This window comes from Nannospalax galili, unplaced genomic scaffold, assembly GCF_000622305.1.
Source record: "Nannospalax galili isolate Female #2095 unplaced genomic scaffold, S.galili_v1.0 scaffold664, whole genome shotgun sequence".
NCBI lineage: Eukaryota > Metazoa > Chordata > Mammalia > Rodentia > Spalacidae > Nannospalax > Nannospalax galili.
The window spans coordinates 334016-347071 of record NW_008354274.1 but is presented as its reverse complement, the minus strand read 5'-3'; the positions used below and the strand labels follow the sequence as shown (position 1 = coordinate 347071).

The 13056-nt window shown below is 53.5% G+C and overlaps 1 protein-coding gene across 1 annotated transcript; it reads left to right on the top strand.

Moving 5' to 3' along the window:
* Positions 1-219: 219 nt before the first annotated feature.
* On the top strand, positions 220-12545 carry Fscn1 (fascin actin-bundling protein 1). Its single transcript, XM_008851370.3, has 5 exons — positions 220-1163; positions 9472-9628; positions 9731-9852; positions 10126-10293; positions 11244-12545. The coding sequence occupies exons 1-5, from the start codon at positions 332-334 to the stop codon at positions 11444-11446; spliced, it is 1482 nt and encodes a 493-aa protein (XP_008849592.1). The 5' UTR covers positions 220-331; the 3' UTR covers positions 11447-12545.
* The last annotated feature ends 511 nt before the right edge of the window (positions 12546-13056 follow it).

Below are 13056 nucleotides of genomic sequence, written 5' to 3'. Positions count from 1 at the left end.
AAACTAAAAGTTTCTTTATCTAAAAATCCCCTTCTCTAGTAAGGAGATTTATATCTATTGCAACATTTATATCCATTGCAACATTTCCTAAAGAACTGACAAGCTAACATTGGCTCCTGCCTGTTTTAATAGACAGTAAAACTAGGGAAAGAAAATGATGAGGAGGAGCTGGGCGTGGCCTACCTCGATGACGTCATCCTGCCTATAAAAGAGTGGGCGCCGCCGGGCGGGCTTTGTGGAGCGCTTGCAGAGGGGTGAGCCGAGCAGAACAAAGGAGATCGGGGACCGTCACCCAAGCTTCCGGGGCCACCCGGGGTCGCCCACCGCCACCATGACCGCCAACGGCACGGCCGAGGCGGTGCAGATCCAGTTCGGTCTCATCAACTGCGGCAACAAGTACCTAACGGCCGAGGCGTTTGGGTTCAAGGTGAACGCATCCGCCAGCAGCTTGAAGAAGAAGCAGACCTGGACCCTGGAGCAGCCGCCGGACGAGGCGGGCGGCGCGGCAGTGTGTCTGCGCAGCCACCTGGGTCGCTACCTGGCCGCCGACAAGGACGGCAATGTGACCTGCGAGCGCGAGGTGCCGGACTCCGACTGTCGCTTCCTCATCGTGGCGCACGACGACGGTCGCTGGTCGCTGCAATCCGAGGCGCACCGACGCTACTTCGGGGGCACCGAGGACCGCCTGTCGTGCTTCGCGCAGAGCGTGTCTCCAGCCGAGAAGTGGAGCGTGCACATCGCCATGCATCCCCAGGTCAATATCTACAGCGTCACTCGCAAGCGCTATGCGCATCTGAGCGCGCGACCCGGCGATGAGATCGCCGTGGACCGCGACGTGCCGTGGGGCGTCGACTCGCTCATCACCTTGGCCTTCCAAGACCAGCGCTACAGCGTGCAGACCTCGGATCACCGCTTCCTGCGCCACGACGGGCGCTTGGTGGCGCGTCCCGAGCCCGCCACCGGCTACACGCTGGAGTTCCGCTCCGGCAAGGTGGCCTTCCGCGACTGCGAAGGTCGCTATCTGGCCCCATCCGGGCCCAGCGGTACCCTCAAGGCCAGCAAGGCCACCAAGGTGGGCAAAGACGAGCTCTTCGTCCTGGAACAGAGCTGCGCTCAGGTGGTGCTGCAGGCAGCCAACGAGAGGAACGTGTCCACGCGCCAGGGTGAGTTGGGGACACCTCCCTCCACCTCGGTGGCTCCCCCGGTCCATTGCACAAAAGCATTCTCCACGCCTGCATCCTTTCCCCATCGTCCGGTGCGCCCTCCTTAGGCGCACAGGCCATTGCTCCCCATTTCGGGGTTCCTTTTTTTTTTTGAAACAGGGTCTCACTATGTAGCCCTGGCTGGCCTGAAACTCACTATGCAGACCAGGCTGGCCTCGAGCTCACAGACATCTGCCCGCCTCTGTCTCCTGAGTGCTAGGATTAAAAGGCGTGCGCCACCACCCCCTGCCCGAGACGTGGGCTTTGCCGGAAGGAGGGGACGTGGGTGCGGCCTAGCGCGTCCTCAAGCTCTGCTATCCACCTCCCCCATCCCAGGCTGGAGGTGTGGGACCCCTAGGCCCAGCTTAGGGGGACACCCTCTATGTCACTTCTTCCCAACCTGAGTTGTCCTCGTGCGCGGGCTGACCCGTTAGGATCGGCTCGCTCTAGGTCTTGGGGAGAGGGTGAAGTCCCCTTGTCCATTTCCTCGTGCGTCCTCCACCCAGGTCCGCAGGCCTTAGGCTGGAGGGCCAGGCGACGGTCACCCCTGGCACTGAGCGGTCCTCACCCCCCTTCGGCCGCCCTTCCTGGCGCGGTGGGGTATTGGCGCGGCTTTTGATCGCGGCGGGGTGCGCCGGGCGGGGTCGGCTCTGCGGCTGGGGGATGTCCGCAGGGGCTGCCCCTCCCCCACCTCCCCTCGCCTCAGCCTGGCGCTCCAGGCCGCGGCCTTTGTGAGCTGGGGGGCGGGTCGCCTCGGCTGGGCCCTCCCTCGCCCCCTTTGTCCTGCGAGGGCTTTGCAGATGGGAAAACCAGATGCGGAGCTGGGGGAGGGGATCTGCTTAGGCGGGTCCCCCTGCGGAGGAGCCAACCCCCCCAGGCCTTTCCCTAGGTCCTGGGCTCTGTCCCCAGGCGTGGCTCCTTGCACCGGGTCTGGCTTGGGTGGCCGCATGCCAGGCACCCTCCCTGGCCTCCCGTGCGTCCCTTGCTTGGCCCTGCGGGTGTCCGGCTTCCTTTGGAAGCCCCTGGCCTGGAGTAAACCCGTACCCAAGGCCCCTGGCCGGGAACAATTGGTTGGTTGCAACTCGATCTGTCCCCTTCCAGGGCCTCTGGTCGGCAGTCTATTTCCGACCGGCCTGGGCGTGCCACAAGTGGGAGCCTCTTTTCTGGGTTCTTCTTGGTCAAGACGGTCTTTGCTGCCTGCTGGAGTGGGGCTATGAGATCTCTTTTTTCTTGAGTGGGAAATTGGATCCCAGGCCGAGTTTGTAGGGAAGAGAAAGACTCCCTGCCCCCAATGCTCAAGGGGGAGGGACTGGGTGGGTCCCGGTGGGATTTGGCTGAATTAGGGCTCAGAGAGGTGAAGCCACTTGCCCTAGGTCACACAGTAAGTCAGCAAACATGCTAAACTGGGTGTTTTTGATTCTAGAATGTTCTCTCTCCACACACACCCCCACCCCTTATTGCATGTCAGTCCCTTTTTAAAATCTCAACTGCTGGATGAGGGGGGAGCATGTCCATCTGAGTTCCCATGAGTTTAGCAAAAGTTGAGATACAAGCGGGGTGGTGACCGAGTCTTTTGGCAACACGATTGACTCAAGCAAAGCACTGGGGGTGCAGGACCAGGGTCCTAAATTATATGGGGCAGGATCCTTTCTAAGGATCACACTTGAGCCACTAGGGAGATTGAATAGAAGTTAGCAGGCACCAAGTTTGTGGACCGGTGTTGCATGCAGAGGGCACAGCACATGCAAAGACCCCGAGGCAGGAAGGTGCAGAGAAAGACATCCCTGTGTGTCTGGGAAGAAGGTTGGAAGCTGGGGCTGGAGGGGACCTTCAGGGTACCCAGACTAGGGTGGGTATCAGCAGCATAGAGACCTGCTCTTACCTACTGGGCTGTGTCCAAGGCCAGCTGCCCTGGGGAAGGTGAGGGAGGATCAGGTGGCTTGGACCCTAGGGCCCATAAAGGAGCCAGAGGATGTGTTTTTCGAGCCTGGGCAGGTGACCTCCTCTCAGGCTGCCATGATTGGGTGACTCACACTGTTGGGGGCAGGAAGAGACAGAAATTGGAGTCTTGATGGGGGTGGCTCAGTTTCGAAAGGGTGAGTCTGAAGCAGGGAACTTGGGGGATCCATGACTGCCCTCGGATGTTGGGGTCCAAGCGTCAATCCCATGTCAACCAACCAACCCCTCTCCCTAGGGTTTCTTGGGGTGAGCTGCCAGGTGGGCGTGCCTGCGAGGCCATTTTGGGCAGGCTTGCGTGGCAGGGAGACGGGGCTGGGCTTCAGAAACACATGTTGGGAAACGCTAGCCAGAAATGGTGGGGGGAGGGAAGGCGGATGGAGCCAGGGCTGAGCAGGCTGGGGCTGTGAATCATCTCTACAGAATCACCCCTGCTCAAGTCTCAGTTTCCCCATCTGTAAAGCACAGAGGAGCTTCTGGCCCGGCTCTGTCCCTGGGAGGTAGTGGTGGATCTTGTCCTTGCTCCTCAGGGGGATCCTCTCAAGGACCCCCTCCAAGGACCCTAGGAGACCCCGTGCTGTGCCTCACCACGCTGCCCATCCTACTTCATTCACATCTGGGGATGAGGGTTGGGGACCCTCTGAGTCCCTGCAGAGATACCAGGGAAGCTGGAACTCAGGATGGAAGACAGGCACGTCCCCTCCTGTGGGCTCCTGGAAGCCTGTGACTCAGGTTTTCTGTACTGCGGCTTTTGAAAAGAAAAAGAAAAATCCCGCAGAAAATCTGTTGCCATAGCAATGCAGCTCCAATGTGATTCCAAGGCCAAGTGGGGCCTTTCCTGCCTGGGCTGGGCCTTGGAAGGGGCCCCCCGCTGGAAGGGGGGGACTAGCTTCCCCCACTTCCTGCTGTGGTGGGAGGACCCTACATCTCCTTGGCAACAGGCCCTCACATCCTTTCAGGATCCCAGCAGAGTTGGGCCCTTTTGGCAGAGTAGGGAAACAGGCAGAGGGCGGAGGCGTTTACCCAAGGGTGCCTGTCATCCCAGTTTTGGTGACCCAGTGGACTTTCATCAAAGACTGGACACAGTCCAGGCTTGGTGGCACATGCCTCTAGTCCCAGCACTGGGGAGGCAGAGGCAGGTTGGATCTTTGTGAGAGCCAGCCAGGGCTACGTATTAAGACCCTGTCAGAAAAGTAAATAAAAGAGCTGGGCGTGGTGGCTCATGTCTTTAATCCCAGCACTCAGGGAGGCAGAGGCAGGCGGATGTTTGTGAGTTCCGGCTTGGTCTCAATAGGGAGTTCCAGGTCAGCTGGAGCTGCAGTGAGACACTGCCTCAAAAAGACAAAAAAGATAAATAAACGGGCTGGAGAGATGGCTCAGCGGTTAAGAGCACTAGTTGCTCTTGCAGAGAACCCAGGTTGGTTTTTAACAATTGTCTATAACTCCAGTTCCAGGGAATTAATTTGACGCCCTCTACTGACCTCTGGGGCATTGCACACATGGGTGCACTTATATACATGCACATAAAAACTCTCATACATAAAACACTCATACACATAAAAATTAAAAGTAAATAAATAAAGTCTGCACACAACAGGACTGTGGGTCTGAAGATGAAGGGGAAGCAAGTTGTCTCAACAAGTCCCTTTCTGTCCTCTATCTGCATGGCTTATTTCTCAGAGTTACTGGGAGGCTGAAGATTGGTGTGTGTCCTTGAATTAAGCTTAGTCAGTGTGCACAACTAGTTGAGAAGGTGCCTCCTCCTTGTGAGCAGGCTGCTAGGCTCAGCTGTTTATGAGGCTGTGTTAGGATCAACAGGCTAGGCAACTCTCTTCCATGCTATGCCCCCCGCCCCCCAACACTTTTTTTATCTTTGTAGCTCAGGTGGCCCTCCAGGTCTCTATCCTCTTGCCTCAGCCTCCCATGATGACAGGGGTGGTGGTGGTGGTGGTGGTTACTTCTGTCTTCCTGGCTCCTTTTTACCCTTCTTCCTGGGGAAGCTGGAGCAGCATTCTGCTGCTCGGGTGGCTGGGAGGAAATTTTCCTTTACTGGGGGTCAAACCTGAGGCCTTGTGCATGATAGGCAAGTCTCTACCACTGAGCCACACCCCAGCCCCTCTCTTGTGGATTCAGTTCTCCTATCATGTGGGTTCTGGGGATGGTGCCTTTACCCGTCTTTACCCTAATGCTGTCTTTTTCTGCCTGTCTCCTTGCTTTCAGTGGGCACACATTGAGCATGTGGGATCATTTGATGGGGGTGGCCACTTGGCTTTCCAAACAGAGTGTGGCAAATCTGCCCAATGTGCTGACTCAGCTTTCCCTGCACACATGCATCTTACAGGCAGACGGGACAGTGGGTGGCATTCTACAGGCATGTGGCCAGGTGCCCCCCTCCCCCCAGTGTTCAGTGGTAGGTCTGTGGCAGGGTTGCTGGTTCACAGGACCTCTGATTGGGAAGGTGGGTGGTTGGGTGAGGAGGGACTCCATCCAGCCTGGGAGGAACCACCCTACCTTCTATACTTCACTGGTAGGATTCTGTGGAGGACCTGGGTCAGAGTGTTGAGTGACCCACCCACAGAGGCCACACCCACCTGTTTATAGCTAGGCTGGTGGGCTAATGCTGGGCTTTAGCCAGGCATCTGCCTATCTCCCCTCTGGAGAGCCAAGAATCCCTTGGTCTTACTGTGTGACCTTGGGCCAAGAATATGTCACCTCCGAGCCCTATCTTCCTCTTTGTGAAGTAGGGGTGAGAATTGCCACCTTACTTTCAGACCCTTGGGTGGGTTATCAACTAAGGATGGGTCTGTGGATGCTGTAGTGGAGTTGGTGACACCTGCCACCCACCTGTGGGTTCTTGCTTTGTAAGGACACTCAAAGATAAGCCAGGCCAGGCACCCAGCAGTGTGTGGCATATTTACGCTGCCATGCTTCCTAGCATCCTGGGTGGCTGGGAACAATGAGTTTATCTCTTTAGACCCAAGATCCCACTTGCAGATAGTCAAAGCTGGTGTGCAAAGCAGGGCCAGGTGGAGCAGCACCTCACTAGGGCTTTGTGAGGTCATGTGACATGGAAACCCGTGTAGATGTTACAAAGGTAGGAGTCTGCAAGTCATATAGTGACTCATGCCTGTCATTCAGCACTTGGGAGGCTGATGCAGGAGGATTGCCACAAGTGTTAGGCCAACTACATAGTAGGACCCTGTTTCAAAAAACTGGACGGGCTAGTGAGATGGCTCAGTAGGTAAAAGTGCTTGCTGCCATGCTCAAGTCCTGAGTTTAATCCCTGGGACATATATGGTGGAAGGTGAGAACTGACACCTTCAAGTTGTCCTCTGACTTCTATGCACACACAAAATAAATGTTAAAAAAAGGAGCTGAGCGTGGTGCATGCACCTTTAATCCTAGCACTTAGGAGGAAGCGGCAGGGCAGGCAGATCTCTGTGAGTTCAAGACCAGCCTGATCTACATAGTGAGTTCCAGACCATCTGGGGCTACAGATTTTTTTTTTGGTCTTTTTGAGACGGGGTCTCCCTGTAGCCCCAGCTGTCCTGGAACTCACTATGTAGACCAGGCTGGCCTTAAACTCACAGAGATCCAACTGCCTCTGCTTCCTGAGTGCTGGGATTAAAGGCGTGTGCCACCACACCTGGCTCCAAAAATTTATCTTTTATAGACCACGCCTTTATTCCCAGCACCTACATGGTGACTAACAACTGTCCCTAATTCCAGTTCCAGGGGATCCGACTCCCTCTTCTGTCCTCTGTGGGCACTGCATGACACGGGTGCACTTACATACATGTAGACAATACACTCATACACATAAAATAGAAATAAATCAAAAAAGATTTTGAAAAGATTTATTTTTATTTTATGTGTATTAGCATTTTGCCTGCATATATGTATACATAACACATTGCACCTGGTGTTTGAGGTTACTGAGATTATGAATCATGTGGGTGCTAAGAACTGAACCTGGGTCCTCTGTTAGAGCAGCAAGTATTCTTAACTGCTGAGCCATCTCTCCAGTCCCATCCTCTTTTTAAAAAAATAATTACATGTGAGCTGGGTGTAGTGGTGCACACCTTTAATCCCAGCACTCAGGAAGTATTTTTTGTGTGTGTATGTGTGCCTGTGTGCATGCACTACAGCACCCATGTGGGGTTCAGAGAACAACCTCAGAGAGTTGGTTCTCTCCTACCATGTGGTTGTGGGAGTAGAACTCAAGTTGTGTCTTTACCCTATGTTATCCAGCCTGTACCTCTTTTTTTTTTTTTTTTGAGACAAGGTTTCATGTAGCCCAGGTTGATCTTAAACTCACTATGGTTGCTGAGGTTGGCCTTGAACTTCTGATCCTCCTGCCTCTACCTCCCAAGTTCTGGGATTAAAGGCATGTACCACCACATCCAATTTACAGGTTGCTGGTGATGGAGCCCAGGACTTCATGCATTCGAGGCAAGTACTCTTAACAACTGAAGTACATCCCTAGCTCTATTTTACTGTTTATTTTGAGACAGGGTCTCACTCTGTATATCCCAGGCTGGCTTCAAACTCTCACTCTTCCTTCCTCAGCGTTCTGAGCACTGGGATGATAGGCGAGCATCCCCCAAGCCTCATGGATTCTTCTACTTTCACACATACAGTCCAGCAGGAAGATGTAATGAACTTCCTTTTCCCAGCACCACCCCCATGTGACATTCTGCAGAACCAGCTCCGTCTGTGTATTTATCTGATGGTTTTGGTTGTATTTAAAGCAAATTCCTGACATTCGTGATTTATCCGGAAGTGCCTCCATCTGTACCTATGAAACCAGGCCATTCCTTACATAAGTGCAGCATCACTATAAACAGTAACCAATCTTTAAAATCAAATCCTGGGCCAGGGTAGAGTCTCTAGCTTGGCCCTAGAACATCTTTGTGGGTGGTTCCTTTTGAGATGTGAAGGCTTCCTTCTTCCCTCCTTCCCCTCTCTTCTTTGTCTTTTGAGGTGCTGGAGATTAAAGCAATCTTCCACCGAGCAAAATCCTCAGTCCTATTTTTCATTTGAGTCTCATGTAGTCTAGACTTGAACTCATGGCACTCCTCCTTCAGCTTCCTGTGCTGGGATAACAGGTGTGAGCCACCACATCTGGGTGTTTTGTTGTTGTTTGTTTTTTACTTTAATATTTTATTTATTATTTTTATTTTATGTGTATATTACCTGCATGTAGGTAAGTGCACCCGTGTCCTGCAATGCCCTTGAAGGACAGAAGAGGCCATTGGATCCCCTGGAACTGGAGTTACGGACAGTTGTTAGCTGCCATGTGGGTGCTGGGATTCAAACCCAGGTCTTCTGCAAAGAACAGCCAGTGTTCTTAACTGCTGAACCATCTCTCCAGCCCCACATTCTACTTTTTTTTTTTGAGACAAGGTCTTACCATGTATCTCTGTCTGGCCTGAAACTCTGCTATGTAGACCAGGCTGGCCTGAAACTCACAGAGAACTCCCAGCCTCTGAGTGCTAGGATTAAAGGCATGTGCTTCCACGGCCTGTTCCTCTCTCTCTATTTCTTTCTCCTCTCTCTCCTCTTTCCTTCCTTCCTTTCTTGCCTCAGTCTCACAGAGATCCGCCTGCCTCTACATCCTGTGCTGGGACTAAAAGCATGTGTCACCATGCCCCACTTAAATATTAATTTTTTTTTTAAATCTTTTTGAGACCGGGTCTCCGTGTAGCCCCAGCTGTCCTGGAACTCACTATGTAGACCAGGCTGGCCTTGAACTCACAAAGATCCGCCTGCGTCTGCCTCCTGAGTGCTGGGATTAAAGGCATGGACCACTATGCCCGGCTTAAATGTTAATTTTATTGAGACAGCATCTCCCTCTGTAGCCCAGACTGGCCTGGGAACTCACAGTTAGTCAGCCATCATGTCTAGCTTTTTTATTTTCTTTTTTTTTTTTGCTCTTTTTGAGACAGGGCTTCCCTGTAACCCCAGCTCACCTGGAACTCACTATGTAGACCAGGCTGGCCTCAACTCAGAGATCTGCCTGCTCTGCCTCCAGAGTACTGGGATTAAAGGCATTTACAACTACAGTTGGCTTATGTCTAGCTTTTATGGTCAGGAAATTTAACCAGACCTGGTAGCCTGGCCCAGTTGCTTGGTCCTGGCCCCTGCCCAGGATTGCCAGCCATGGGGTCTGAGCCTTGCCCGGGTCTTGGCAGCCTCCTACACTATGGTACCCTTTAAGTGAGGGTGTGTAACAGTGAGTTTGTGAGTCTGATGGAACTAGGGGACAAGGGGCATGGGGTGCACTGACAGGCTGTGTTCTCCTTGGCTGCAGGTATGGATCTGTCAGCCAATCAGGATGAAGAGACTGATCAAGAGACCTTCCAGCTGGAGATTGACCGGGACACAAAAAAGTGCGCCTTCCGTACTCACACGGGCAAGTACTGGACACTCACGGCCACTGGAGGTGTGCAGTCCACTGCATCCACCAAGTGAGTGATGCCCCGCCCCTCCATCACCTGGGCTGGCCACTCTCCTGGGAGCCTTGACTTGCTTTGACTTTCATCCCACCAACCCCCTACTTCACCCCCCAGGAATGCCAGCTGCTACTTTGATATCCAGTGGTGTGACCGCCGCATCACACTGCGAGCTTCCAATGGCAAGTTTGTGACTGCCAAGAAGAATGGGCAGCTGGCCGCCTCTGTGGAGACAGCAGGTAAGCCACCTGGGGGGTCTTCACCCCCCCCCCGGACCTCTGGTTCCTTGGAGCCCTCCTAGAGTCTTTTGAGGGTCAGTCACCCCATGGTCACTTGCCAGTGCCACCTAACCCTTCTGTGTGTGCAGGGCCTCCCTCTGAACTGAATATACCCTAGTATAGCCACTGGCTAGTGCTGTGTTACCCTTAGCTTCTTGCTGCCCTTCCCTGAGCTATACTCAGGCTGGAGCATCCTTCTTGCCATGAAGCTCAGTGGCCCTTTCTCTGTGATAGGGGATGCTGAACTCTTCCTCATGAAACTGATCAACCGCCCCATCATCGTGTTCCGTGGGGAGCATGGGTTCATCGGCTGCCGCAAAGTCACGGGCACTCTGGACGCCAACCGCTCCAGCTATGATGTCTTCCAGCTGGAATTCAACGATGGTGCCTACAACATCAAAGGCAGGTTCTCCAGGGAGAGATGAGCACAGCCATTTGTGGCCACCCTGGAACAGAGGTCCTGTGGCCACTGGCGGTCATGTTCCTCTGTATGGGACTTTCCCAGCATACCCCAGGCAGATAGCGAAGTGGGAAGCAGCCAGGGATGGTGCATGCCTGCAGTCCCATCACTGAGAGTCTGAGGACTATCTAAAAAATCCACAACAAATAGAAGGAGAAGGTTGGAGGTTAGGGTATGGGATTCCACCTTGGCTATGGGATCAAACACCAGGGTGATGGGACTCTGACAATCCAGAGGATTTAAATTGGAATTAGAACCCCAATGGTGTGCAGATAGGCCTCAATCCTGTTTTTTTGTTTTGTTTTGTAAGTATTTTATTTATTATTTTTATTTTATGTGTATGCGTGTATTGCCTGCATGTAGGTAAGTGCACCTGTCCCAGGCCAGCGGAGGACAGAAGAGGCTGTCAGATTCCTTGGAACTGGAGTTACAGACAGTTGTTAGCTGCCATGTGGGTGCTGGGATTTGAACCTGGGTCTTCTGCAAAACAGCCAGTGTTCTTAACTGTTGAGCCTTAACTGTTGAGCTATCTTTCCAGCCCCTCAATCCTGTTTTTTTGTTTGTTTTTTTGGTGGAGTTGAGGATTGAACCCAAGGCCTGTCACATGTTAGTCAAGTGCTCTACCACTGAGCCACACCGCAGCCCCTTACTGGGGGATTCTAGGCAGGTGCTCTACTGGTGAGCCACACCCCCAGGCCTCTTTTTACTTAAGTTGCCTAGGCTGCCCTTGAATTCTAGGTCATCCTCATGCCTCAACTTCGTAAAGAGTAGAATTATAGGCCTGTACCCCATACCCACCTGACCCCAATCAGTTCTGGAAGCTGATTGGGGAAGGAATGTTAATCCTTAACGAGAACAAAGAGGTAGCCTAACACCAAGTCTCCCTTTCTAGATTCCACGGGCAAGTACTGGACCGTGGGTAGTGACTCCACAGTCACCAGCAGCAGTGACACCCCAGTAGATTTCTTCTTTGAGTTCTGCGACTACAACAAGGTGGCCATCAAGGTGGGCGGCCGCTACCTGAAGGGGGACCATGCTGGGGTCCTGAAGGCCTGTGCGGAGACCATTGACCCCGCCTCGCTCTGGGAGTATTAGGGCCACTTTCCCCCTGTGGGCCACATATCCAGCCCTACCTGCTGTCCTTCCTCTTTGGTGGCCCTGTGGCAGGTGGCAACCCTCCCTTGCCTTGCCTTTCAAACTGGAAACCCCAGAGAAAATGGTGCCCTCACCTGTTGCCCTCTGTGGACCCTCTCCCTCTCCTTTCCTGCTCCCTGTCGACCAGTGGCTGCAACCCATTTCTTGGAGGGACTTTTAGGGCCCTCTTGTACCCCTCCTCTGCCATGGGGCATGCTGGCACCTCTCTCTTCTGACCTCAGACAACTCTGAGCCTTATCTCCCCAGGAAGTGGTCCAGGAGAAGTGGAGGGCTAGAGAGCTGCTCCAGCCCCTGGGCTTGTAACTGGAATCTCCCCACCATCCCCCAACGTGGAGGCCTTGCCTTTCTGGTATATCTGCTCCCAAATTGGGATGCAACAAGCCTTTGGGTGAGGGACTGAAGCTCGCTATGGCCTGGCTTGTCCAGTGTTTTTCTGAATCATGACTGGAGGGCACCCCGTGCCACATCCTGCAGAGGCCCAGCCTTCCTCCCTGACTCAAAGTGGACCAGATGGCACCACCAGGTTCCCCTTGCACATTCTGGGGTTGGGGGGATCTGCTCCCATCTCTTTCTTTGTACCTTAGCCTGACTGGAAGGAGAAAATGACCAAATCAGTATTTTTTTTTTAACGAAATGTTAATGTTCGAAGTGCCCCAGGCAGGCCTGCTCGGTAATAGCTGTGAGTGGTCTTGTTGGGGGCCGGGGGGTGGGGTGGTGGTGGTGGGGTAGTTGGGGTTGGCACCTGTCCTCCTGCCTTCCCATTGGTTCCCTTCCTCCTGCCTGCCCACCCTCAGCCCTAGCCCTGGGATTGGTGCTTCACATCTACCTGACACCTGGGGCTCCTGGGCAGGAGAAAGCCAGGCATGAACCTCAGGGGGCCCCTCCTGGCTCCCAGCCCCCCCACCCTGCCAGTTCTCCACCACCATGCATCTCGCTCTGGGTGTCTTGGTCTTTTATTTTTTTGTAAGTGTCATTTGTATAACTCTAAAGGCCCATGACAGTAGCTTTGAACTGGAAAATAAAATAATTCCAAGTCTGCCGTCTGTGTATGTCTCACAAGGAAGGTGGGTGGAATGGGGCAGGTGGCAGGAGATTGGGGAGGTAGAGAGACTGCACTGAGTGGAAGGGGGTGGGTTCTGGTTCAGATCTCACACACGAGTGATGTGAGCATGCCCAGTAGTAGCTCTGGGCTAAGCACTGGCTGAATATGGGGCTTTTGTGTCCAGCATGGTAGATATTTAAAAGTGTGGGCCAAGGGCTTGCCCTTGCTCAGCAGGTAAGGGTGCTTGCTGCCAAGCTAGTTCAATCCCTAGAACCCACATGGTAGGAGAGAACCACAAGTTGCCCTCTGACCTCCACATGTGAGCCTGTGGCATACACACACAAAATAAGTGTAATAAAATTAGAGTGCAGACTAAGGATGCTAGGCTTGGTGGCCACACCTGCACTTCCAGCATACTGGAAGTCAGGAGAGTGGAGACTTGAAAACTAGCCTGGGCTTAATAGTGGCGATCCTGTCTTAAACCAGGCAAGGGCTTATGTGTAGTAGC

What these genes read in the sequence shown, in the direction of transcription:
- Fscn1 (XM_008851370.3), top strand. Translation starts at nt 332, where the DNA reads ATGACCGCCAACGGCACGGCCGAGGCGGTGCAGATCCAGTTCGGTCTC. An exon ending in CAGTCCACTGCATCCACCAA is followed by an intron (nt 9,629 to 9,730) that starts GTGAGTGATGCC and finishes TTCACCCCCCAG; the next exon opens with GAATGCCAGCTGCTACTTTG. An exon ending in CGCCTCTGTGGAGACAGCAG is followed by an intron (nt 9,853 to 10,125) that starts GTAAGCCACCTG and finishes TCTCTGTGATAG; the next exon opens with GGGATGCTGAACTCTTCCTC.